The 27,567-nt window shown below is 40.2% G+C and overlaps 2 protein-coding genes across 2 annotated transcripts; both read right to left on the bottom strand.

Annotated features, from left to right (window-relative positions):
* Positions 1-465: 465 nt before the first annotated feature.
* LOC118773137 (cytochrome c-type heme lyase) lies at positions 466-4,839 on the bottom strand. The gene is made up of 7 exons (XM_036521923.1): positions 4,797-4,839; positions 4,037-4,152; positions 3,762-3,928; positions 3,403-3,551; positions 2,884-3,003; positions 2,552-2,638; positions 466-1,655 (listed from the first exon to the last, which is right to left on the bottom strand). Exons 2-7 carry the CDS (start codon positions 4,149-4,151, stop codon positions 1,454-1,456), a joined length of 840 nt encoding a protein of 279 aa, XP_036377816.1. The 5' UTR covers position 4,152; positions 4,797-4,839; the 3' UTR covers positions 466-1,453.
* A 4,532-nt stretch (positions 4,840-9,371) lies between these two features.
* On the bottom strand, positions 9,372-27,567 carry tlcd4a (TLC domain containing 4a). Its single transcript, XM_036522717.1, has 7 exons — positions 27,264-27,567; positions 19,850-20,019; positions 17,426-17,515; positions 17,210-17,268; positions 16,899-16,993; positions 10,681-10,754; positions 9,372-10,089 (listed from the first exon to the last, which is right to left on the bottom strand). The coding sequence occupies exons 2-7, from the start codon at positions 20,002-20,004 to the stop codon at positions 9,774-9,776; spliced, it is 789 nt and encodes a 262-aa protein (XP_036378610.1). The 5' UTR covers positions 20,005-20,019; positions 27,264-27,567; the 3' UTR covers positions 9,372-9,773.

The raw sequence follows: 27,567 nt of genomic DNA on the forward strand, positions 1-27,567 counted from the left end.
GAGTCCATGCTGTATAATGGCTTTGGGAAGAGTAGGGATTTTCTAAAATTAGTGGGTTAACCTGCGTGCATGCAATGACTAGGAAAAGGAGGAAAGATGATGTCAGGAGTGAGTTGTGAGTCCCTTCCTTTGCCAAGAGGCATTATGGTTTTAATTTTGAGTTTTAATTAATCCTTACTGTACACCGTTTGATAGGACTTAACATTCATGTGGACCCAATTTATTTTATACAGTAATCTAACCAACATAAGAGTTATACGGCATATTTGATTTACTTTTTTTTTTTCCTAAGGAGCAGTCACACTGGTATAGTGTATCCACTGGCATGAATATTTGTTATCTGACAAAAAGAACACCACCTGTCAGATATCACCCTTTTAAGATCTGTCAAACCTCTACAAAGCTTCCCTCTACTCTCTGCCACACCATGCTTGGCCAGATCAAATCAAAGACACAATCCCACTATAAAACAAAATATTACTTTTATTGGGAGCTGCAGCAGATGGGTATATTCAGATGAGGTTTCACATTCTCTACATAACCCAAACTACATGACATACAGTCACATACTTTAGTGGAGCCCTAGCTGTGGAAAGAAATAGCATGTCTGAGGATAGAATCTTACTGATCCTTTCTGGTTCTGAAAGTTAACCAGTGTTTTAAAATATGAAACCATTTTTCTGTGCCCAAACGTGTTTAACAACACCACTTTGTTAACCATTCATGAGTTTCAAATAATCAATTCAGCATCTAATAAACAAGGTTTTGCATGGAACGGATCTTCAACATGCCAAATTTATTTTAAATTTTTACCATTATCATTCCATTATAACATTATAGGTATCAACCAAATAAATAAGTAGTGGAGGTGCTCCTTGTTATGCCTTTATGTCGGTAGCCTCCACAAGGGTTTGCCGTTTAGCTTTTTGACTTGGTCATCTGAGGTCACATTTGCTTCAAACAAATACACTGACCATAACCTGAGAACTCCCTTTATATCAACTAATACAAAGGAGGAAGGACAATCTAAGAATACATTGTGCTACGCTGTAAAATACTGATTTGAACCATAGCCCTTTAAAATGAACCATTTACCCCAAAGTGGAGACAGCCATTGCCCACACACTGCCATCCTTAAAGAGCACACAGTGCAAACATGACACCATAATAAAAGCAGAGAAGATAAGCAGAAAATCCACATCTTCACATACTCCTCCAGAAAGCCATCGGTAGGCTGACAAACCTCTATACATTGGGTTACATTTCCTACGATCTAGCATTAAAGCATGGCACCTCAAAAACTGAAATGAGTGTACTTCTTGTTTAAAAACAACAGCTGTACAAAACAATGATCTTTTCAATACCCTTTCTGTCCAAGCCCCGTTTCTGGTTTTCACATTTCAGAATGGGAGAACAGAGTCCTTATTTTTTCACCTAGAGTATTTGTGTGGACTTAGGAGGTCCAACGCCACCACGCAACTTTCATGCGATCCCACACCGCGTCGAGAGAGTCAAACGCTGGGCGGACGTCAAGGATGGTGAACTGATACGTCTCCTTGTCCACCTCGCCCCCGTCGTAATAATCGATCACGTATCGCACTTCCCGTCCACATCGGTCAACAATCCAGTCGTGTCTGTCAAACGGCAACTCGTACCTGCAGAAATAAAAGTGGGGACAGAACGATTAAGCTGTGAACTTTCAGAGAAATAAAAAAGACAAAATATATATGCCCAACACTGCTCCAAACAAATGATTTATTATATCTATCTGTAGGATACAAGGTGGAACAGTGGCAGAGCTGTACACGCACCCTGCAGCCCCTAGAATGCTCAATTAAGCCTTTCTTTCTTCCATCCCAGTCCAGGTTTATATCAATGTATAACATCAGGGCAAGTTTCTGACCCTAGCACTGGAGCATAAGACATTCACTGCTGAATCTCAAAGCAGTCAATATGTTATGAACAAAACCCTTAACAAAATAATAGCACATACAGAATGTATATCAGGGAGCATGTCTTGTAATCTACAGGTTACAGTTACAGAATGTATATTAGGGAGCATGTCTTGTAATCTACAGGTTACAGTTTCTATTCTGTGGTGGGGCACTGGTGTTGTACCCTTGAACAACATACTTAAATTTAATTGGGCACCGCATTGCTTAGGTAAGCATTCAGCTGTATAACTGCATTATAAGTAAGCTGTCCTGCTCCGGATAAGAGTGTCTCACAAGCAAATATGTAATGTATACATTAATTCATACTAAACATCTCTGAAGTCATATTGATAGGTTGTTGTTAATGTCATGAGTCTCAACAGTACCCTTAATGTCATACTCCATTACTTTTACATGTTACTTGAAAATGTATAGTCTTTAATGTCTGGTTATATTGTATGTATCTGCAGACTGGTTAAATCCATTCTCAGAAGGCTGAATCAGAGAAGGGAAACGCTTTGTTGGTACACTGATCCAACTTAATTGTCTCATTGGTTCGAATACCTATATTAAAATTGGGCAGCAGACTGTATTTTGCAGCCATTCTCCAAACTCACCCCATCCAGTGGCGAAACCGGGCCCTTGGAGAGTACTCTTTAGCTTTTCCTCCAAACCGGACCAGCGAGGGTCCGCAGGGGCATTCCCTATAAAGCAGTTAATATCAAGTGTGAATGGGAACACCTCAAGGGGTCACTCTTCATGAACCACACTGGTACTGAAAATGTTTTGACAGCATGCCCTTGCTGTTTATACCTGTTCAAACAAAATGCTGTAAAATAAAATCAGCAATCAAACTTATTTTACGGTAATTCTTATCATCAGTGGGCTGTCATTCCCGAGTTCTCACACAGACTCAGCAAGCGAGAAAGGTGATTGACCAATCACTCACTTGGCATGGAGAGTTTCCCATTTTAGGATCTCCTGCCAGGCCTGCTCGTTGTTTTGGTTGTGAATCTTAATGATGTTGGACATGTCCTGAGGAGCAAGGTCATCATCCTTCCAGCGCCACCTGCAGGGGAGGTTTGAAAAGGAAATTACAGTGTGAGCAGCACAACCTTGATGGAAGACACTTTCCAAGCATTTCAGAATGCCAAAGACTGTTCATCATTTTACATTTACATTTATTCATTTGGCAGATACTTTTATCCAAAGTGACTTACAAGTGAGTACAACACACAAGCAAAAAGCCATATAAGGAGTCAACAATATTAGAAGTGCTATATGACCAGGATTCCTTAGTTAGCCAAACCAGGTACAAGCTAGCTGCTAGAGATAAGAATGCATTAAAGAATTACATCTGTTTTTAGTAAAGGAAAACAAAGTCATTAGAAGTTGTATTTAGGTTATAGTGTTTCAGGTGATCAGGTGAGTGCAGAAAATCTGTGTCTTCAACAGTATATTCACCTACCCCTTCCGTAGCATGGCATTCCAGAACATCTGCTCAGAGGGATAGACCCAGTTCTTGTCTGACCCAGCCCGTGGGATCCTGGACTCCTCTCTGGTCACAGCCAATGGAAAGGGCTGATCTGGGGCGGGCATCTGGTTTGGTGGGGGCATCTAAGAAAGAATTTGTTCAGAAAAGTTGCGGCTGTTACAATCATTCAGCAACTATCATCTTTCATGATGAATGAGATGTGAAAACCAAGCTCCCAAATACAAACACAACCACTCAGGCAACAACAAAATGACTTCGAAAGTCACCTCTCTGTCTTCAGTAAAATTTAATTTAATTTTCAAAAGTTGAATAGGCACTGCTGCTTTAAGTACCATGTTTGCAGGGTCAATGTCACCAAGTCCTTGGTTGGCTCCAGATGCTGCCCTCATTGGACACTCCACGAACTCATAGGCTCGCTCCTGATGCGTTGGGCCGGCAGATGGAGTCTTTATCTCGGCAGGAGCTGCCTGGTGCATGGGGCATTCTGGCGGAGGAGCCGCTAAGCACACGGATAAAGCCACATTCGAATATTTTAACTGCTCTCATGCACAAAGAATTCTTCGACAAATGAGCGAGCTGTTGAAATGGCATTAAGATTTAATCCTACTCTGTTTGTGTTCCTGGTGCATCGGACAGCCCTGGGGTGGAGAAAGGCCAACGTGTGGAACCGCCACCGCTTCAGCCGAGACTGTCGCGGCGGGGCTGGACACCGTCGCACCCATCCTAAAAGAAAAGCTCGACTTGGATCAGTTCGTCACACTGAAGAAACAAAATTTTCATTCGCGACCCTGACAAACGTATTCTCTGTTTAGAAAGCAACCGCAAAATCCTAAACAATTTGAGAGATGTCTGGTTAGCTTGCCATTTCGTCGCTATGAAATTAGCTATGGTGCACATATGATGGAAGGCACAGTGACATGACATAACTATTACATCAAAGGCAAGACAGCTAGCTTGGCACTAACTTTTTAAGACAGCCATCTCACGCTGAGTAGCTAGCAAATGTTAGCCAGTTTATGTTACACTTAACTAGCTGACAAGCTGGTTAGTTAGTTAACATTGGGTAAGCCTATATATGATTGATCAGTATAACGACGCTTTACAAATCCCATGTTACTGCTACTTGCTGACATCCAGCTGTTCGCTGGCTGGTCTACTTCACCAACTAACAAGCTAAAAAAGCTAGCTACCCTTGCTAGCCACCACTACTATTAGCTAGCTAAATTAGCAAATGATCTTGCGGCAGACAGACTTTAGAGTTCTCCTAACGACTGCCTTGGCTTAAATATTCAATATTGTGGTGGCGTTTTTTGTACCAACTAGACATCTGACCGTAAACAACTCTTGATTTGTGGTTCAAGACTCACCTCGTAATCTCCGCACCACGCTCCAAAGTCAAGTGGAGACAGATTGGACGTACCCATCATGCAATGCGGCAAGAACCTTTAAGAACGTTCTCGCGTTCCTGCTACCAATCACCGATTCAGGATCAGTTTATTCACCGCTTACCAGGGGCACCAACGGCTTTTGTAAAAGGCGGACGTTGACTCAGGATCAGCACTTATGAACAAAATCTACCAATGTCCGAATTATAGGGCATATCTAGTAAACGTCATTTCCTGTTTTTAAACCAAGAGTGATTTAGCGGGATTGAAGGGATGTATTACAAAATACTTTTTGTAAAAAAAAAAAAAACTAATACGCATATTTTATAGACTATAGAGAGAGAAAGAGGCAGATAAATACAGATTTAAAAGTTAATTACCTAAAATAGTTTCGTCTCATAAAAATAGGCTACTTAGGTTACCGTAGCGTGCTTTGATTATCCAAAATACATTCACAACGTGTCCTGCGGATTGTTGAGATTTACGGACAGAACCATCCTGACCTGACGGTGGCAGTGCATACCTAAGTTTTATAATGCAAATATATATTGTTGCTTTTTTTCCAAAGACTTTCAAACCATCTGTTCTTAACTGCGCACAATGATTATCCTATATGCGTCCTTGAGTAGTTATCTCAGTGTTTTGTTTTGTTTTTACATTAAAATGATTTCTTGCTTGTGCCAAAATTACAAATCTCTGGAGACATCTGGCACACTTTGGATGCGAGAGCAGCTGCACTTCAGCGTTGACATGTAGTAACTGCCTCCACAGGTAAGTATTGTTTTAGATTCACAAAGTATTTTTCGTGTTTCTATGACTGTCGGACTTGTGTTGATAGGTATCCTAAATATCGAGAAAACGTATACAAATGCACATATTCACGACTCAGATTTAAGGACAAAGTTTCATAGTTGTTTAAGTTAGGATATAAATCTCCCACCGGTATGCAGTGGAATATTTGTTCCCATTCAGTGTTGAGGTTCAGATAAACTATTACAGAAATACAAAAAAGCACGGAACCAATGATTTTTATTTGAATAATTTATTGGCGTTTTATAACCTAATGAACGTATTGCTTTATTCAGGCAAAATAATGGCTTACATTTCAGTGTAAAATTAAGACACACAAAAGTTTAAAATTACCAATGAATTTTAAAAAAAGAATGGCCTGGTCCTTTCATTCACGTAAACATAATTTCCCCATGAGTACGTAGAACCAGAAACACTGACGTCACTCACTACTTGCAGATTTACACATAGATCTTTAGGATTTTTATCCGTAAACATAATCACAAACTCCTATGTCTACACAGTTCCAAATGCATCTGGCTTAAGAACAAACATTTCCTCAATGTCTTTGGACACCACATCTTCCCCAGACCACTCAGCATTGGAAATGCCTGTGGAATACTCCACAAGAACAGCAGAGGCTCCAGCATCCAGGTGATATCTCAGTGTTTGTCTTAAGTACTGCATCAGAAACAATCCTGCAATTCCAACATTTGACAGAACGGTAAGACAAAGCATCAGCTTTTCCCAATTTTCTTTTAAAGAGGCTAAAACCGTCAAAAAGACATGCTTTATAATTAAAAAAACAAATGAAAAATGAAATTAGAAAAGAGGAGGGCACCATAAACATTCATTCTCCATGTATACATTCGTTGAATAAGACCTATAATGTATTGTTTATATTGTGAATCAATTCCATATCCCAGCCAAAGATCTACATATGCTGTCACATCCAATAAACTTAAAGCACAAAGATGAATTCAGATTGCTTTAACATTGATAGATACATGAAAATGGGTTTGTATTCCTAGTGTGTTACTAGCAACATGCATGTCTGTTAAGATATAATTACTATTACATATACTACGTTACATTCTCATATATACTGTATGTTACATGACCTACTGCTATGCAGCCTCTCACACTTGTCTTCTGTACACTTGCATATTAACCATTTGGAAAGTCAGTGGACACTTCACATTGATTATTTGCGCTCAGAGACATCTCATCACAGATCTCACTCTCTCTTCAACAACAACTATTTCATATTGCTGTCAGGTATATCAACATGTGGCTTCCCATATTTCAACCAGTGTCCTGAGAGAGGAGTGAACAATGGTATGTGTTTTGTCTGTCCACTGGCCACCACATGTCTACATGTTGCAGATTTGAGGCTTCAGTTACTACACTTCAAAATAAAACAGGCACATTCAGTTCTTTAGCTGGGATGATACAGGCAATGTATACTGGGTCTTCTTTTCAGTAACTTGCTGAAATGTCTTAACAACCAAAATACACATTGTTGATGAATAATCATTCATTTCAACTCCTATCTCCATCCCTTTCCAAACTATCTACCCACCCAAAAATGCACAAGAATTCCTGAAAATTCATGCCCATAGTATTACACTTGTCAGCTTGCTTGATAGTATAATGGCTGTAAATGTAAAGCAAAGGGCTGAAGGGAGGACCTTCAGTGAAGCAATGAAGATGATTCCAATGCAGCACTCTCCACTGCAAGGCTACAGGGCTACAACCAATAAATGTGCAACAGCACTAGTCGGTCCTGTACTGAAGGCAGCACTTGCACATTACACTATTTAGTCCTGTGCTCACCCAAATAACGTCTCACTGAAGCTGGCAAGCAAGTATGGCAGTGAAGACTTGCTGCATTCACTGCAAAATTACACAAAATGTTTTCTTTTAATACTACATGCTGTAACAGTAACAAAATAACACTTAGGAATACATTTTAGTTAAGGTATCTTAAAAAGAAAAGGCAGCAAGCACATCGCTGCACGTTAAGGCTGTTGACAAAGCTTGATTTGTCAGGGTTTTTCACAGCTGCAAATGCCATGTAAACCTGCCCCAGTGCCAAAAAAAAGTAAGCACGGTAAAAAAAAAAACATTACTAGTACCATGATTTTATGAACAAAGAGTAAGAAAAGCAATAAATGGAGGTGTTAAGAGAGTAAAGTTGCAAGCTAACCATAGAATAAATTTTACTTTCAGCAGCCATTCCTGTCCTATTCATTTTCAATAATCATCGCATCAGTCAAATTCTAGAACACAGGAGACGCCTACCATCTACTGACAGAGAAGGTGGATTTCCCTTTAATGGAGATGTGTGTGTGGTGTAAATGTGCATTCTATTCTAAAGTGCTAACAGCATAGTGTAGGCAGGTGCATCCTCAATAGATCAAAACTAGTGTGTCACGGTACAGTGGGTTCGTCCTTTTTATATCTACTGTACAATCATCACAAACACCATTTATAAGCCATATATCATACAGTTCCGATAATATAATAAATACGCAAATACAAGCAAGACGTGCTGGTCCAGTAATTCACTGGTGTTGCCATAAATTAGGTATGATGCAGAAAACGTCCTGACATCAAAGTGCAAGGTCCCGGGCGTGCAGTTGTCTTTGTTAACAGGGTACATTTATCACTGTGTATTTTACAAAATTTTATGGCATCATGATATACTTTCATAAGGATTCTTAATATCTATTCAACTCAAATTCAATATTGATTGAATACAATACATCAAATTACTGTCGCTAAAACGTCCGTTTACATCTCTACATTTAATATGCAAACATTCGGAGAACAAGACTGCAACATGCACCATCTGACTGTACAGAGAAGAGAATGTCAATATTGTGGACAAATGAAAGTTGAAAATAAATTGTCAAAACCCTATGTCCTGATGTTGTTTTATGTCTAGCGAATATGGCATGTACCTCCTATTCATTTAAAAAAAAAAATGGACAAATTATAAATAGCAAATTTAATTTTAGTACATCTGGTTGAATTTTGGTGAGAAGTATATTTAAAATCCAGCCAACATCTCCTACAATGTACAGCAAGGTTAAAATCCTTCAGGCAGCACATTTTAGCAGTTCACTTTCTGCCTCCCCCTTAAGGTCTGAGAGGCAAACTACATGAGATATCCTATGGTATGTCAGACATAAGTGCACTTTAATCCCCATTATGGTAAAACGAAAATGAAATTCATACAATGCGACTTTCAGATCTGGAAATAATGTAGTAATGCGTGTTAAAGAAATCACTGCCTTAATATACATGGAATAGTTCATCTGCTTTTTTTTTTTTCCCTTTATCCAACTCACGGAGGCATTGGGGTGACTTCACCAACTGCAAACCCAAGCATTCTGCCTTCTTCAGTTAGAATGCTGGCCCTTAATCACAGTGACTACTCAAGTAAAGGACCGCAAGGCACGGCCAGCAGATCCTCTTCAGTTTAGTTTAGTTCTTTCCTTGGTTTTATTGCACTCGACACGTCAGTTCATTGTAACTGGCACCTTACAGCGCGGCACGCTGCACTCTCTTGGTGACACGACAGGGTTTTAATGGGACCGAACTGTGATGAAATCACATCACTGCATCCTGGCTCCTATCCAAAATCCTCTGCTGTAAATAGACAAGGTTCATTTTCCAGTGTTCCTCTGAGCGACTCTTCAGTGTAAAAAAAAAAAAAAAAAAAAATTCAAAAAATCCTTTGGGGGGGGGGGGGGGGGGGGGGGGGATTGTTTGTGGCGTGAACATGGTGAAAGCTCTTGAATTTTGTAAGTAGAAAACTGAGGTCTCCTTTTGGACATCATTGCAAACTGCTTTGCTGAGCATAAATAAACAGTTTATATATATATATAGATTTTTTTTTTTTTTTTTTTTAAAAGGAAATTGGCCATGCATGTGAATTCTGCACCCTCCAATAGTCCCACAGCGTTTTGCAATTCGGGCGCAGTTCGGGATTAAAATGGAAACGCAGTACCTGTGACAGTCTCTGGCCTTGTGCATGTGAAGTGTGCGACACGCAGCGGACGCCTGACGTTCCTGGGCGAGCCTGTCGGCGGAACGGCGGCGGCCAGAGAGCACACCCCTCTGTGAGCAGGACGGCCCACACACGCCCAAGCGCCGCCCTCCTCACTCGGTCTTCCCGTTCTCCTGTGTCTCTGCCTTGCGCTGCCTGCCGGAGCGCAGGACCTTGTAGCATCCCCGGGCAATCTTGTGCATCCACATGACGTTCATGATGTCCAGGCAGAAGCTGGAGAAGATCCAGGCACTGCGGCCGCCCCAGGACACCCTGTAGAAGGCCTCCGTGCCGTAGACGGCGTACATGCGGCTGTAGTAGACCGGCATGACCGCGATCCTCACCAGGAAGAATATGGCCGCCATCATCACTCCGTTGGCAATGTTGGGTTTGGAGGATTTGGGGTAACCTAACACTTCAAAGAACCAGCTGAAAAACAGTGATGACAATAACATAAACGGGCATAGGGGCACCTGCCTCAGCATATCGTTACATGTTTCTACCCAACATACAACATACAGGAAGCAAAACTGTAAATATTTCACAATTCATGATGGAAATTCAGACATGTTCACTCTTGGTGTGTGAAATGTGAAAGATGATTTTATATCTTATTTCTCAGGACCTCCTACACACACTGTACACCATTAATGTGCTTACAGAAGAGCAAGATGGCATGAAGCCTTATTAGTCCAGTTAATTATGAGTTAATCCTCTTAAGGGATACCTAATCTTCAGATACCAAAAGGATTTTGTTCTGTTGTGTGATAAGGTACAGCGATTATATGGAATTTTTTTTTTTTTTTTTTTTTTTTGAAAAAGAAAGACAAACATTTTGACAGACAAGCCAAGGTCATTACATGAAGCAATGCTCAGTCTACCCTGACACAAATGTATTCTGAAATCACTTAAGTAATATTATTTTCATTAACACTGTCGTTTGACTGCATGACTGGTCTCCAACAGGGCACTCACTCTGCAGTACCCCTGGAAACCACAAACTCCTCTGTAAGTACCTACCGCTGATTCACACAGGGTGTGGAGAACTCTGCAAGCAGACGGAAGTTAGCAAAATAAGGCAACATTCCTTGGCCCTAGAAGAACAAGGTACACAAGAAACAGTGAACTAGGAAATTAATACAGTAAAGTGAACAGTTTTTAAAAAAATTAGAACAACAGTTTGATCACGGTTGATTCAAATTAGAGAGCATGGTTCTTCCAACATCTAATTCATTTTCCTTATTTTTAATGTAATGTGAAGTGGGCACTTGTATATACATATACACATGTTCACAAAAACAAATACTGGCACACAAGCTGAAAGAACACTGGTCCAGATTTGCGAAATACTAGTATAGACACCTCTGTGTAAGACTGGAGCTGAACCAAAGCAATAACAAGGTACAATAGAGCTGGAGGCTGAATTAATTTCCCTAAAGCACTTTCTGAACGCAATTACTCTAGGTCTGAAATCTGCTCAGATACAGAGAGCAAACAAACCTATACCCCAGAGACCCAACTTAGTGAAACACAACCTTTTAGAATTTATCTGTGGATAATCTCTTGTGTAAAATACCAGCAGCATCAATGGTATACTTAAAAATGTAATGCTTTGGAGAGGTATACAGATTTTTATGGATTTATATATTTATTTATTTATTGCTATTGTAGGCTGTGAAGATAATACAATCTTTGCAATTATGGACACTTTTTCCTTCTTGTTTCATTTGCCTGAATGTGTATGTGACTGTGTTAAGAACCCTGTGCGTTTCACCCTAGTTTGTTAAAAAGCATGACAAAATATGTTTGTTTGTGTGTGTATGTGTGTGTGAGAGAGAGAGAGAGAGAGAGAAAGAGAAAGGGGGGGAGAGAAAGAGAACAGCAGATAATGCACTTTCTAATAGATGACAACTTAATATCACCCACAAGGTGAAAAAATAAGAGTTTGGTTGTTTGTGAAGAAAGAAAGAGCAAGGACTAAACTAATGTGTGTTTCCTGTTTTAACTTTTCTTATTTATAATAATTTATGCTTTGTTTTGAACCCCTCCATCCCCCAGCCAGCATCTTCACATGTTAAAATGTTGTGGCTTTGCTCACTCTAATGCTCTGACCAAAAAAATAGTGCAAAAATTGGCTTTAACCTAGACTCAAAGCAAATTGCTTTTAGTTCAGATAAAGACAATCAGAGGTCACCCTGTTGTTAATTCTGAATCTCTAAAACACGACATTGGTGAATCTAACACTGCGGGATTGAGTGTGACTTAACCTTCTTTGGAGTGCTTCTAATTCTTTTTAATCTTCAAATTCTCAAAGTATTTTAGATATATGTCTAGATAGCAAACATTGTGTACTTCACAGCTGTGTCTTTTCAATGTATATTTAGACACTATGAAATGGAAAATCACTCAGAGATGTTTACCCAAAGAACATTAGTCCTCTATAAAAGAGGCAGACTTTCACTGTCACCAAACCTCTCATATATCAGAATAAATACTACAAAAAATGTTTTTCTCCAGTACACAGCTGCATGCCAGACATCTAAGTACAAGTTCACGCGTCACCACTGACAGACCTGTCTTCTATTTTGCCTTTGATTATACCTAGTCTTTCTGGAGAGACTCCAGTCTCTCACTACTTATAGTTGATTATTTAGAAATAAAACAACAAATAAAACATATAACCATATAACCAAGCATAATCCTTTACTGCACAGTGTTACGGCTCCAGTTTTAAAGTTAACCAACTGTAAATTTAACAGAATTAAATTGACAGCCATAGGCACCAAGAGATGGGTGAAAATAAATAATTATCTTACTCTTTCCATTTCATATACCAGAGTTCAGCAACTGAAAAACAAAGACCCAAACGTAGGTGAGTGGTTGGTTTCTCCAAGCTCACCCTACAGAGATGCTCCTAACAGGGTGATACATTATCAGAGGGTGCACCTAGCAACCAAACAATTGTTGCCCTGTAGCAACATATGCTATAAGTGACACAAACACTTCACCTGATCCCTCAGCAACACATAATGGTGCAATTTAGCTGTAATCCATGTCAGATGGATTCATGTTTACAGACTGGGAACAACAGTGCTGAAGACCAACGATTTATGTACAATGTCTGAGGAACAGTTACATCCAGTTATTAGGTATGGTATGCATTAGAAAGCCACAATTTGTTAGTCAGAAGACAGCAGTGGTGAAACTGTGCTATGAAATGCAAATGATCCATGTACTGTATTACCTACTGATGTGACCTGGTTCAAGCCCCACTTTGAATGGAAAAACAAATTTGCCCACATCAAAAAAACATCTTTTCACAGCACTACCCTGAAATGACCAGGACCTCTTCAGATTTTGCAATAATGTAAATGTCTTACTGTAAGGCAGATAACATTGAAAACAGTCTTAGATAAGGATTCCACAAACCACACAATACAGGAATATACCACTGAAGGACTTAACCCTTGGATTATTTGTAGAGCAAATGGAAAGTTTAAAAAAAAAAATCAAGCACTATGCACAAATTCATAGGAATAAAAAACAATAATATCCAGCCGCTGGCCAACATAGCAATAATTAGCCATGCCAAATGAAGCCCTCCACCATCACTGCCAAGAGTGGCTCTTTACCGTAAGTCCATTACACCCCGAACTACACCCTGAACATCACACAGTCCCCCATGGAAAAAAATGAGGTATCATTAAATTTAACAATTTGGTAAATCAATGTCATCCACAAAATATGTTATTTTACCAAATTGGATGATGCTTCTTAACTGTTGTCGTGCTTATGCCCCATTTAAATTCAAAAACATATTAGCAGGGATGACAGTGTAGTGATGTTCAAAGGAGCTCAATATGGTGACAACACACTTACCTGACAAACTGCAACGGAAATTAAACATCATACTTACTGGAGTGCCAACACAGACATACCACTGTTACGAGGATATGAACTTTCCAGCATCGCATGCTAGTACCTCTACATACTGGTAAGTCCATACTGTTGTTACTGGGCAACATATCTGCTCAGTGTACCGCCAACAGCACTAACTGCAGACAAGACAGGAAGGGAGTCCATCTAGGTCAGTCAAGTCTGGTCGTTTTTTTTAAAGACTAACTTTGTTTTGGTAGTTTTTGCATGTTGGATTTGCTGGTAAGAAAAGTGGGACTGAGTTAATCAGTAAGACATGTTAGGTGAGGACAGAGAAAGAGACAGAAAGATTGTTGGAAAAAAGTGCAACTACAACCAGCAGCAAAAAAGCAGCAACACCAACACTGTAGAAGACATTTAACATGCATTGAAGATCACACAGCAAATCAAATGATCAAGATCTATCCAAATCCTACGGTCCATCAAATGTCTGTTTAACTATAATCAATCATTTCTATATTTCCATATACATTCTATGTTCTATATTGTAAATACCTTCTATATTCTATATCAGAAATAAAGTCTGTTTGGAGTGGCTTTACACTGTCAGAGAAGTCTTGGTATTACAGATTTTTTTAAAATCATGCACATACAAATATGGAAATAAATTATATTGGTAACTGACAATTCATCAATATAATGATAAATTGATAAATGACTAGTAACTGTCAGTCTGAAAAAAAAATCAACAAAACAAAAACAGCTGGCATTAGCTTTCTCACTGGCTATGACTGTAATTGTAGTTGTTTTATATACCAAGACAAATATTATATATGTGTATGTGTATGATATATGTGTACACATATATATGTAAAAAGTTATAGCACTGGAATAATGCTTCTAAATGTAGCTAGCTAAGCATATAAGCATATTCCAGATCCAAAAATGATTTATAAACAAAAATTTGTCAGCACATGGAGTTTTGCTGATGAAAAATTCCTCTTAGTGGATTATCTCAATGCCCTGTACATGAGAACATGGCACACAAAGCAATGAAAAATATTTCAAACATATAAAAAGCAATACCATCAAATAATATCCATATTAATGATGTCATCCAATATGAGGATGTTAAAATGGTATTCCAAGCACCCAGATTGATTCCTTATATTTGAAATCAATGCAATAACAGCTGCCTCACACTAAATCAGACAAACCAACAAATTGCAATAAATTACATTACTGTCAGTTTAGAATATTTATGTTGCAACTGGCTTTATACTAATATTACTATGCTGTGGAAACCAGATGAAGCAATCATCAATAAAAACCACTTGCTTTGACTCGTAACTACAGTCTGCTTCTAGATCATATGACACAAGAGATTGTATTTTGGAAAACAACATTTTCTGCTGATATTTCAGCACATCTAACGGTACAAAACTAAGTGTTCATTTCTGTCATGATCACTATTACATTACATGTGGACTAATGCATTGCACCTGCTTATGTCATGGAAAAAGGCAATGACCTGCAATGGTACATTCTGTTCTCCTATAGCTTAGTGCTGAATTCTGTCCAGTTCTAGTACCTTTCATTCAGAATCCCTATAAACGGTAGCACCTGTGTGACACACGGTGACTTAAAGTACAATAACAACAGATGTGTGCAGTTGTTTCTTAAGGTTAATATATGTTAAGAGCAGTGTTTTCAACTAGCAGCAACCATCACGTTGTGCTGCTTTAACTGAGTAGTATATTTTTTAATAAGTTGAGAGGAAAATACATTGTGCCAAAGAGCTGAACATGCCTTAAGATTATTGGTACGTGCAAATTCTGTGCAATTTTTTTTTTTAACTTTTGAACATACAGTATCTGACAAACAGAGAAATCATCTATATATTTTTACCAGTAGCTCTCTTGCTGATACTGTGAGTATTATTTTCCGCATTCATTGAAAGTAATCAAATTAACTAGTGTTTACGTCACACAGCTTCTTGTTCCATGTGCTCCTCTTCCCAGAATTGCAAGATCAAGGCCATCCTCGCCCACATTACTACAGGGTTCTAGCACATGTTTAATGTTTGCTTTTTAACTCCATTTAAGTGCCATTTAAGGGGTGGTGTAAGCAGGCCTCATATGATTTGCTTTGCGGTGCTCTCTCCATCTCGAGAGCGCCCGGAGAGCGGGGGACAACGGCGCGAACCGACTACCGAGCCGGAAACAGTGAGGCGGAGGAGGACAGAGAGGCAGCAGAATCCAGCTCTGACACAAAGCAGCAGAGGCAGTTATGGCATTATGGCATGCACACAGGAGACCCTCCACCAAAAAAACACACAGCACTGAGCAGTGGAGGCATGCACACACCAGAGCTCACTTCCGGTCACTTCAGCTCAGTTCAGGAGTTCACAGAGGGGTCAGTGAGAAAGAAGCAGGACTGGGAGGGGACTGGGAGGGGGCTGGGGATGGGGGGGGGGGCTTCTGCTGTTACTGCCATTGAGCATTCCATGCAAAAAATACCACCATCATCATCATCGTCATCATCATCATCATCAACTACAGAACCTGGCGACCTAGAGGGTTACAGACGCACAGACCCAAGAGTGAACAGCTGTGGTTCTTTCACCCCATCACCTCTACTGGACAGTAACTGACAAGGGACAGCAAGCCTGCTGCCCGCATAGTCCACTTAAAAAGTTTCAAGGGGTCAGATCATTCAAATCCTTTTCTTATCATGTGGTATGATGAATTGAATGATTTTTCACCTTTATTAAGGCAGGAGAAATTGTCCCATTCACATCTATTTTACAAATTCATAATAAAGCTAGTTTTATTGTCAACTTCATATAAAGACCCCTTGACTCAATGCGTTTGCACACAGCTGACAAAAATATCAGTTATGCAAGGAGCACATTTTCTCAATTTCTGTTACACAAAAAAGCTCCAGCACCACACATTTAAAAATATTGCATTTAATGTATATCACAGCAGAGAGCAAATTAAGCCGAAAAACCAAAAGTACATGTTCCCTCTACTGACCTTTTTTGTAAATCATGGCGCTACATATCTTGAGTTGTGCCACCTGACTTTTGGAAATTGTTCACCTGCTTTACACATTAGTGACAGTACACTTTTACGTTCTTGTACGTATAATTGTCAGTAATTATCGAGAAAAATGTGCGCCTGGTTAGTTGTGCATACTCTCACAAGTAGTCAAATTGGATTAGATCTAACAGGAACAGTAATGTATCTGCACCTAGTTTAGCTCTCATGTAGATACCAAACACTGCACAGCTGTTCACTCTTGGTTGTCTCTTTCCCATCTTGCCTGCACGTTCTGCTATTGGACAATAGGGAACTCACCAGTACATAGTAGTAAGCATACAACGCTGCCAGGTGATGGATTACAAAAAACTTGTCCCCTATCGCCTTCCAATAGTAAAATATGAGCAGCAGATCTGAAAAACAGACAAGGAGACAAAAAAGAGAATACTGAGCACATTCTTTTTTCCCTCTAAGTGCTGCAGGTATCTGAAGGAAATATATCTTATCAGACGCCGTTTTTTTAGCATTGAATAGCTTTTCAATCTTGCCCTTAACAATATCACGCACAGAAAGTAAACCAAAGGCACTAAGGGAAGACTGTGAAGCTGCATGTATCAGGGAACGCTCACCAGAAATGAGGTAGCCCGTTGTTATGCCCACATTTATTTTCACCAGTGTAGGATCCCCCCTGTTATTGCAGGAAGAAAAAGTACAGCTGAGTTAATCTGTATGATGTAAGCCATTTCCAGCAGTAGTGCACAGAAACCAGTAACACCTTCAGCATCTACGGTGACACCATCATAGCTTTACCATCATGCACTGCCTGACCAGGGTTCATCTCTTACCAGACAGGGTCTTGATTGACAGCATCATCAAAGAGCAAGATGTACAGACAGAAGAGACCCACCACCAGGGCGTGAAATGTGGATACTGTCCTAAAAACAAGACAACACACATAAACTTGTGATAACCATGTTCATCAAATTGACCACCTAATGCAGAGGATAATTATATTCATAGGTTAATCCATACACAAGAATACCTAGAACAAGTTACAAAAATAACTGAAAAGGAATTGTATTAAAGGAGCTGGCTATTTTAATGATTGATTGGCTGCTGTAACTGTCTGCCATGATAGTGTAAAGGTAGGAGTTTTGATACTCCTCTTACGCGAGCTTGGTAAACAAAACACAATAAAGCAAGATGCACAGCAGCATCTCCAAATGCCCTTGTCAGTCTTGGGATAAACTCTGTCTGGTCCTCTGAGCCTCATTCATCTTTTCTTCATTCCAGCATCAGTGAGAGATGTCAGTCAGAGTGAGAGAGGGCAGTGGATAGAGAGACAGCACTGAGAGCGAGAGGTGACAGCATGAGTGGGAGACAGAAATGAGAGTCAGGAAAGTGGGAGTGGGAGAGACAGGTAGGAGGGTGGGAGAGACGGCAATGGGAGAGACACTAGCAAGAGTAGGAGAGACAGCAGTGAGAGTGGGAGACGGAAGTATGAGTCAAGAGTAGTGAGAGTGGGAGAGACTGCAGTGAGAGACGGAGACGGAAGTATGAGTCAGAGTAGTGAGAGTGGGAGAGACTGCAGTGAGAGACGGAGACGGAAGTATGAGTCAGAGTAGTGAGTGGGAGAGACTGCAGTGAGAGACGGAGACGGAAGTATGAGTCAGAGTAGTGAGAGTGGGAGAGACTGTAGTGAGAGTGGTGGAGACGGCAGTTAGAGTGGGAGATGGAAGTAAGACTCAGAGTAGTGAGACTGGGAGAGACTGCAGTGAGACTGGGAGAGACGGCAGTGAGAGTGAGAGAGACAGCAGTGAGACTGGGAGAGACTGCAGTGAGAGTGAGAGAGACGGTAGTGAGCGTGGTAGAGACTGCAGTCAGAGTGGGAGAGACTGCAGTGAGAGTAGGAGAGACTGCAGTCAGAGTGAGAGAGACTGCAGTGAGACTGGGAGAGATGCTAGCAAGAACAAGAGAGATGGCAGTGAGAGTGGGAGACAGCAGTGATCTAATCTCTGAGCTAATCTGTGAGCTCAGAGACATGTGGGGAAGCAGAGTGTGCTTCACTGTTTAAATAAGCCAAAGGGGGTTTGCCATTTCCAAAAATAAAAACATCTGCCTTTGAAAAGATGCAAACTCTACCCATGATTCTGACACAGGATATGTCCTCCCAAACCAAAGTTTTCCAGCAATAATACACTTTCCACACTAAAATAGTGTAGCACATGTGCCTTTGGGGTGGGTCCTGGCAGGGCAGAAATTTTCATGTAACACAACAGAAATCACAGAGGATTTCATAAGTCATGTTGCAACAGCAGGTGTGAGGCAAAAGACACCACCAGGAACAATGGAATGAGAAGGTTTTTTTTTTTAACCCAGCAAAAATTGCCCTCTGCAGTGAAAGCCATGTAATACAGCACTAATCACACAATCATCCATCCTCCCTGTACCTATGAGACAGGTCAACTGCTGATAGTACAGTAGATTAGCAGATTGTTAATCAATGTGAGAATCTGGGATTTGAGGGGGTTAAGGCTGTCTTCCTCCTCTGTGGGAATGTAGGAGCAGGTCCAGGTGTGAGCCTTTACCTTCCCTTCATGCCATCACACTTTCTCACACACGTTTTCTCCCACTGTGCATTTCCCTGGTGTACGGCAGCCAAAATGCTCTCATTTGTTTAAGCAACACCAGGTGTGTTGACAGAGAGAACTTCAAACAACACCACAATTTGCATTATAGTAGTAAATATGGGAGTGTGTACAGCGAGGGGTTTACGCTAGCATCTTACAGCAATGCCTCCGCTTAATACAGACAAAAATATCTGAGGAGACTAAAGAAAATGGTAATAAGACCACGGGTCATATATTTCTACATACATTTAAAGGGAATGAAAGAGCGAAGGACTGTTCACTACTCTATTGCTCAAGTGTTATTTCTTATGAATACTTACCACATTGTTGTAGTGACAGACCTGTCCAATAAACATAATGCATTCTGCTCACTTCATTTATTTCTAAATGAACCAGTTCACAATGCCTGTGTATCGTATATGGATTTTTTTTATATAAATACATTAAAATTTACATATCAATTTGGCCTGCATATACAGATCAATGGCCATGCACAATTCTCACGCGAGTTACCACACATTTGATGGCACATACATTTGAATATTATATACATGAAAACTGGTTTTTCTACTATGAAACCCGGCCTTCTTTGCACGGTATCTAAGGTGACGGAGGCAGAGCTGTGCGGTAGTCCCGTACCTGGAGTTCCACTCTATCCTCTGTTTGTGGCTGAGCCGCAGGAAGCCGGCGCTAACGCGAGCCGACACCCAGGGGCTGACGCTGTGGAAAAGCCACTGGAAGGTGAAGAAACTGGCCACGGAGATGGCGAGAATCAACTGGCTGAAGGGATCCATGGCAGCCTGCCCCCGCTAGGAGGAGAAGAGAGACGCAGAAAGACGTGAGGGCTACTCAAGAAGCCAGACTGACACAAGCGCATTTTCCATGCTGGGAAATAATTGACCAAAAGGGACATTCTTCTAGGCTGTTAATAAGAAACTGACTGAGAGCCTATGCATTCACAGCGAGGATATGAATAGCCGAAGTGCAGAGCCAAATGAAACATTACAGATTGTAACTTACCAAGACAAGATACAACAGCTTGACTTTAACTATCCACCTTAATTACTGCTTGAGAAGAATGACCCAGCAGTGTTCCAGTGTGTATACGAATTCATGCCACATGCTGCTTTTCCAGTCTAAGACACAGACACATGAGCCATGCAAGATGGCCCTAAATGTGAATGTATGTGGAAAGTGAACACCTGCAGATGAAGAGTGAATGGTTAACTTAGGGCTCTGCCTCCGTGTTTGCATGGTAGAGAGGGAGAGGGCATAAAGGTTATAAAATTCCCATACCTTGCTCGAAAGCATATTCATATCAGTACCAACAGAGGAAATGGTGTATTCAGCAAAGCGTGCTGTAAACACATCACTGACATTTTATACGGAGTAGATTTATTTAGAGTGCAAATCAAATGCCTCACATAGGCTGCTGCAGCCAAGCATGATATCAGAAACTGCAGACTGTAACATGCGCAGGACCTGTGTACAGTATCTGCACACATCCTCAGTTCAAGTATAGCACAGGGTCAGATCATTCACACAACCCAGAAACAAGCTATATTTAGGCTGAATAGTTTGCCCAAAGAGTTTATATTCAAATTAATCCATGTTGATCCTGTTTTAATCATTTGTGCACTTACTCCAAACTGTCTCAGGAGGCGTGATTGACTGTTCTCCGCTGAATAGACTGTTGCAACTGATCAAGTGCATCTCTCTTCACGTCAGACTAATTGCCTTGGCAGTTCACCAAAAACAAAGACCAGAACATTTCCTAAAAACATTCCACTGCTGTGCACAGTGTGGACTAATTATGACCACAAGCAGTATTTTGCTAGCCTCTGAAAAGCTTTGAAGCAGTGAAATACACACAGGCTATACATTGTCTCTGTTGTATCCAAGGCCAGAATCTCTTAAGGTGTGGCAACTTGTGACCATTACAATTGGTAAGAAGCCAATGTAATATAGTATATATTACAATATAATACCATACCTGACTAAATAACTGACTGACTAAAAATGTTTAGTGGTTTCTGTAAATTCCAGAACAGTGAGGTCACACATTCCAAGGTTAACACTGACCATGGAGGCAAACTATTCCCATAAACAATCAACTATACCATTTAAAAGAAACAACATCATGTCCCTGGTTTCTTCATTCCCTATATTCTTACAACACAGGCAGATCTGAAGGGAATAGCTCCTCTTAAGATGCTGAACATGTTGCATTACTTTGCTTTTTGGTCATTTTAAGTTGAATTTTTAATTTTAAGTTTAATTTTTAATCTTTAGGTAATACACTTGAATCAAATGTCTTGAGTTAAAAAACCTTAAAACCATAAAACCTTAAAAATATAAATCCTACAACTAACAATAGCTTTGACATGTGTTTTTCTATGTCAGGGCGGGCCAGAATTAGACCTCCCTTTTTGAAGCAGGAAGAATCAGGAAGCAGTGATCCATTACAGATAAGCCTAGTGCCCTAGCCTTGCCAAGCACAAGTCTGGCAGGATTTAGCTGCAATGCCATCAAGGAGAGCCCATTACTACTTCATACCACACGACAGCTGAGCTTTTTGTGTAGCCATGTGTGCTTTGGCTGAATACCATATAATTTCCTTATTTCTGTGTTCTCTTGCAATCTACAAGCTTCCTAAATCTAAATTTCAACTAAGGTTCGGAGTTAAAATGAATGCAATGCAGGACATTGCGTAGTTTTGCATTATTATTTAAAAACGTCTATGCAGCTCATAAATTACCATGGCAACAGCTTCAAAGACTCCCCCCTCTTTTCCTTTCACTCCAAGTTCCTTTTACTGCAAATTCCTTTTTTCCCATAAATCAGAGACCTTGAAACAAATCAAATTTAAAACCCTCTGTATTTCACAAGAAAGAAATACAAAAACAAACTAGAAATGAATATGATCCTGACATAGCCATTTATACACAGAGGCATTCACGTGGTCCCCAGACTAAACATTATTCTAATTTACACTACTGTGCAAAGGTCTTAGGCATCTTTCCGTTTTTGTACTCTGACGCAAACACTTCAGCCTTTCAGTTTTGCTCTCCTTTCCTGTCAGAGGATTTCTTACTGCAACACGTCCTGTAAGTCTTAATCTCAACAGCGACCTTGACGCTGTTGATGGACGGACAACAACCTGAAACTTCTTTCACTCACTGTCAGTGTAGTGCTTGCTTTCTCCCTGTTCCTTGAGGTACCTCCATTCCAGCTTCTCCATTTCTTTAAGACAGCATAAGGTATTCCTCACCCTTCTCACACAGCTTGTTGGTTCATCTAGCCCTGGGTTAGTCAGTTATACAAGAGGTTTCTCTGTAGTGGTTGATTATGCTTCAGAGAGAACACACTGAGAATGTTGAGTGAAGTGAGCCATTACATTCAATGGGCCCGGTTCTGACGGCACAATTGACAGTCTCTAACTTGAGTATAATAGTCAAGCACTGGTTAAAAAAGGGCAGAGCCAATGCAATTTGGCATTTGGTAATTTGGCAATGCAAAAAAACCTTGCATAGACAACAGAACAAGTAGAGTAGCAAGTAAACTGGGCACTGGAGGTGTAAGAAAGGTGTGATCATGTGTTGCCTATTCAAATGGAAAAAAGGAAAGATGGAGAAAAAACCTCAAGAGAAAAAGGGTCATTTAACAAAATTAGCAAAAAGAAAACAGTTACACTTTAAAAATAAATAAAGAAACAACAAAAACAATATGCTTCCCAGCCCATGGGCTTGGAAGCATAATAAAATCACTGGTGGCCCTATGTGTCTGACCATATCCATCACGCTAAATCAGTTTGACAGCCTATGCTCTGATCCACGAGCCCGCAGCCAGACACTGAAGCACTGACTGTGGAGGCAGCCTCTCCAGGGCAGGCAGGAAACCAGCCAGTGCTGTCAATCATGCTGCCTCAGCATTGTGGAAGAGTCAGCGCTCTAATGTAGGAAGTTCCATTGGCAGCATCCAAATACATCATGCCGTTCCGTGACCTTTCAGAAGTTTAACAGCAACTGTGTTAAACAGCAATCTGTATACAGGGGAGAAGGGACTATACCCAAAGCTCCAGACAGAGGAAAATCCTCATTTTCATTCAGATGGCTCCATAATCACCCATCAATTCGTCTTTTTAAATTCAGTTTACTGAAAGGACGCAAAAAGAAAATTTCAGCAGTAATGAGACTTATGTGAAACCAGTGCGACTGAAGCAGGATTAGCATCAGTTAGGCTACATTAAGATGTATGCTCGCTACGATCTTTGCTGTTACTCGGCACTGAAGAGTCAGTCAGCAGCAACTTTGTATTTAATGAGCAGTTCAACGCAGTTGACCACTTCATTGCTTGAACAACATGGTGTGGAGAGACACCACTCCCATTACAAAAACAACAGTGATGCCGTTTGGAGCACAGAAAATCGTAATGAAATGAAAAGAGCAAAAGGATAAATTGGTGATTACTTCCAAAGAGTAATCCATTAATAGCATATAAATCCACAGATTTCAAGGCATTCAATTTGGAGAGTGATTTTAGTAAAAGCCTTTACTATTTTACTCACAGAAACATCCTAAGCACATCAGGACATTACCTACACATTGTGGCAACAGAGTCCTCATCAGGGTACAGAGCACCCGAGCATTCTCCTCATAAACACTTACAGCAATGGACTAACCTTAAACAGCTGATGGCATTAAAACTACTCACAAACAAGGTCCACATGTGAAGGATAATTGATGTATTACATCAATGCTAGAGTCACCACATAACAATGAGCAACACAAACAAAACACAGAGAAAAAAAGTTTACAAAAGTGTATCTAATCATTACCTGAACATATTTCAGATTCTAGCATTAATTTCAATGTAGCATTTAGCCCATGGTCTTTAGCTTGCTTGTACTGCACTGTTATCATCAAAAGTTCAAAACATGTATGGATGACAAAAGTGTTTATTTGTAGGAGTACAGATTCATTCACAACAACGAATCATGAACAACAACATACTAGGAATTAGCGTGTCCCTTCTGAGAAATCCGATAAGATATGCAGAGATTGTTGAACAATAGAACCTGCTTCCTTACCCTCTCTCCTTCCACATAGCTTCATCAAACTGTCTCGATTTGATTAATATGTCAGTTGTGATGACAGCAAATCTTACAGCAGTGATCATAGACACAACATGTGATAGGATTGATTGACACTCCACGCTCCATGCTTCGTTCAGAACAAAGACTGGATTGCAATGGCCAGCTTTTAAATGCATTAGGGAGAGCTGCTGGAATAGTGAAATTGTTCAAAGACAAATGTATGCACAGGTTCCTATACAAGCTACATACAGAGCACCTACAGTACCAGTCATGTGGTCAGACATGATTTCACTTCAAGCAGGCAAACTTCAGATCTGACCTGTGCATGCTGCCGCCCGCTGCTGCAGTATCTCATTGGCAACCACAGACAAGCTGCCTGGTGCACCAAGGGATTTGCATATGGCCAGATTTAACTGCATTGCCCAATGGAGACGAGCCAAAGTAACATCTCCTCATGCCACCAACCCCTCCTTATCTTCTAAAAATGGTTACATTGTGACTTCTTCCCCTTGACTGGTCATAGTTCCTTCTCCGGCTTCTTTTAGTAAGCACGAGTTCTTATTTATGGGCAGTTTTTGAAGAAATCTGCTTTGTCCTCTTTTCAGAGTTTCTTCTACACAAGTCAGCAGCACTTTTCAAACTAATGTCCATACCAGTGAGCAACATTTGGTATACAGGTAACACATACAGATATGCTTGCAAGCTTATATTTTGTCTGAGGCAAGAGTACTGTGGTAATAATTACCCTGTAATTTTTTAGTAAATTTCCATCATGCTGAGGCAGCAGAAGTCTGGTGGTAACACACTGGCCTAATTTTCAATTTTTCACACTTTAAAACTGAGCCTTTTTAGCTGTGTATGAATAGAAGAGGGATCCTGATCCACCAGCTCAAACAATTTAATGCCATTCGTGTAGTAATCTGTGTGAAAAATGCTCCGAGGGAGGTAAAGTACTATACTACTCAAACATACCATGACCCATGTGCAGTTAATACAAACAGCTGCACGAGGAGGACCAAACTAGATCCTTTGAAGCAACGCAGCACTGACCACTGATTTCATATGTGGTTTAAGTAATAAATTAACCGGGCTCATGACAAATTACAATCTTCAACAGCTGGCCTTTTCAGCTGGCAGAGGCACAAGTGATAGACTATAATGGGACACCAGGTCATGGCCTAAATTAATCTTTTACGACTTTTACCAAAGCTAAGATACACTGCACTTGTGATGTAGTGATATGACAAATTTAATCAGCATTGCAGTACTCATGATTAATGAGAATTCAAATAAATTATACTTTAATTGAATGTCTATTTGGACCCGTTATATTTAGCTGTCACCCACAGTACTGAAATTGCTAGATGAACATTGCACAACAGATTTAGATTTCCACAAAGAATTCCATGGTCTTGTTACAAGCAACATTCTGGGTTGTAAACATACTAAAATGCAGGAAACATATCACTTCTGCGTGTGTAGTTGAGCCTGCAGTTACAGTGCATGTACATTTAGTAACCTAGGGGATCGAAAGTATATATTAGACTTGTGAGTAAGGCTAAACTATATTAAGCATTTTGTACAATAAAAACTATACTGTAAAGACATGATGAAACACAAAAGAAGTTGCATGTACATAAAGGCTCAAAATACATCACTGTCTCAGCCAGTGCTCACCAACCCTGGTCCAGGAGGAACACTGTAAGCTGTTTTCTCCTCCATCCGCTTCTAATTATTTAGCCTTGATTGAGCACTTGATTTAAGGCTGATCTTGGTTTGACATCACCTGACAATGATCTGTTTTAAATCCTCAACAAGAGATATGTGCTGTCAAAGGTGTATTTGTGCTAACAGAGAGACACAATTACAAGCCTTTATTTGTAACATATTTATTAAACCTCAAACAAAGCTAAGGCAAGTACCTTTTAAGATCACTTTAACTAAACAGTGCATTCATCCTAATCAGTTAAGATGAATACTAATCTACATTACTTAATCAACTGGCAAAAATGGCTAGCAATAAGTCGAGTGATAGCTGCATCTTTTACAAGCACACCAAATACAGGGAGGACCACTTGCTTGTCAAGTGAAAGTTCAACTTTATTAAATCTATCTAGCTACTTAGCTCAGATCGACCTAAAACCAGCATACACACGGTGTGTTTGGAACAGGGTCGCGCAACGCCAGCCTGCCTGTTCAAACCGTCTTACAGAATACTGGTCAGGAAGTGAGATGGGTCGCGGATCTCGCTACACGTGCCGCATGACTTTCAGCCATGACTTGTCCTGCAAGGAAATGGTAGCGATTGCTTCACTGCAGTGCTTTTTATTGGCTGATCTTTAACCAACTACAGCGGTACCATACCTCTCTAATCGATCAAACGAAATATGGTCACTCTACCGAAGCTTGTATACCTAGATCGCTAAGGCAGAAAAGAAATCGTTTAAGGAAGCATACTTCTTTGCTTACACTTTCAAAACAGTTAAAATATGAAAGCCATGGTGAAATACAACTATAGCCTACTCCTCAATGAAATACCATACAATGCCTTGCTTAAATAGGATACGAGACGAAATGGTACGGCAAGCGTTGAATCAGTTGTTACAATGTAGCGTCCGGTTCGGATGGCACTGCAGTGGTTACGTTGTATGAAAAGATGATTATGAAAGTACATAAAATACAACTAAATCTTTTTTTTTCGACTAACTTTACTGTATGCCATTAGCTAGCCGTCTACAATTCTGAATATGAATGAGGAATTTCGTTAACTCGAGAAGTGTGTGTATAAGGTTTTCCAACGTATGCACACAGACTACATGACTGGTTCATCATTTTACGATGAGCAAATGCTCAATACACTCGCTACATGTACGGGTAGGCCAGCTCACGCCGCATTGCCTACAGTACTATAATGATAACAAAAAGGCAAAGATAGAAACGTCAAAAAATGTAACTTACCTTTTCCCTCTCATTAAGAAAAGTCTACGCTCCGCAGTGTAGTGATTTACTGGGCATATCTGTTGTTTAAAAACAAGATCTGAAAAAAACGGGTTCAGCCATAATTACAAATATATCTTCGTCATCGCCGTGTCATTCTAAAATTAGATGGCTGTATTTTGTGACGACTACGGTTTCCGCTGCAATGCAAAGCCTAGCTGCAGACTATTTATTTAATAGACCGAAAGGCATGTTGCCTTCAGTGAGGGATGTGCTGTTAAACTGATGCTCGCTTATGGCAGTGATGGGGGAGGTTACTGCAGGG

Source organism: Megalops cyprinoides, chromosome 2 (genome assembly GCF_013368585.1).
Source record: "Megalops cyprinoides isolate fMegCyp1 chromosome 2, fMegCyp1.pri, whole genome shotgun sequence".
Taxonomy (NCBI): domain Eukaryota; kingdom Metazoa; phylum Chordata; class Actinopteri; order Elopiformes; family Megalopidae; genus Megalops; species Megalops cyprinoides.

What these genes read in the sequence shown, in the direction of transcription:
- tlcd4a (XM_036522717.1), bottom strand. Translation starts at nt 20,004, where the DNA reads ATGGATCCCTTCAGCCAGTTGATTCTCGCCATCTCCGTGGCCAGTTTC. An exon ending in AGGATAGAGTGGAACTCCAG is followed by an intron (nt 17,516 to 19,849) that starts GTACGGGACTAC and finishes TCTTGTTTTTAG; the next exon opens with GACAGTATCCACATTTCACG. An exon ending in AACGGGCTACCTCATTTCTG is followed by an intron (nt 16,994 to 17,209) that starts GTGAGCGTTCCC and finishes TCTGTTTTTCAG; the next exon opens with ATCTGCTGCTCATATTTTAC.
- LOC118773137 (XM_036521923.1), bottom strand. Translation starts at nt 4,151, where the DNA reads ATGGGTGCGACGGTGTCCAGCCCCGCCGCGACAGTCTCGGCTGAAGCG. An exon ending in AATGCCATGCTACGGAAGGG is followed by an intron (nt 3,004 to 3,402) that starts GTAGGTGAATAT and finishes CCTCCCCTGCAG; the next exon opens with GTGGCGCTGGAAGGATGATG. An exon ending in CGGTTTCGCCACTGGATGGG is followed by an intron (nt 1,656 to 2,551) that starts GTGAGTTTGGAG and finishes TTATTTCTGCAG; the next exon opens with GTACGAGTTGCCGTTTGACA.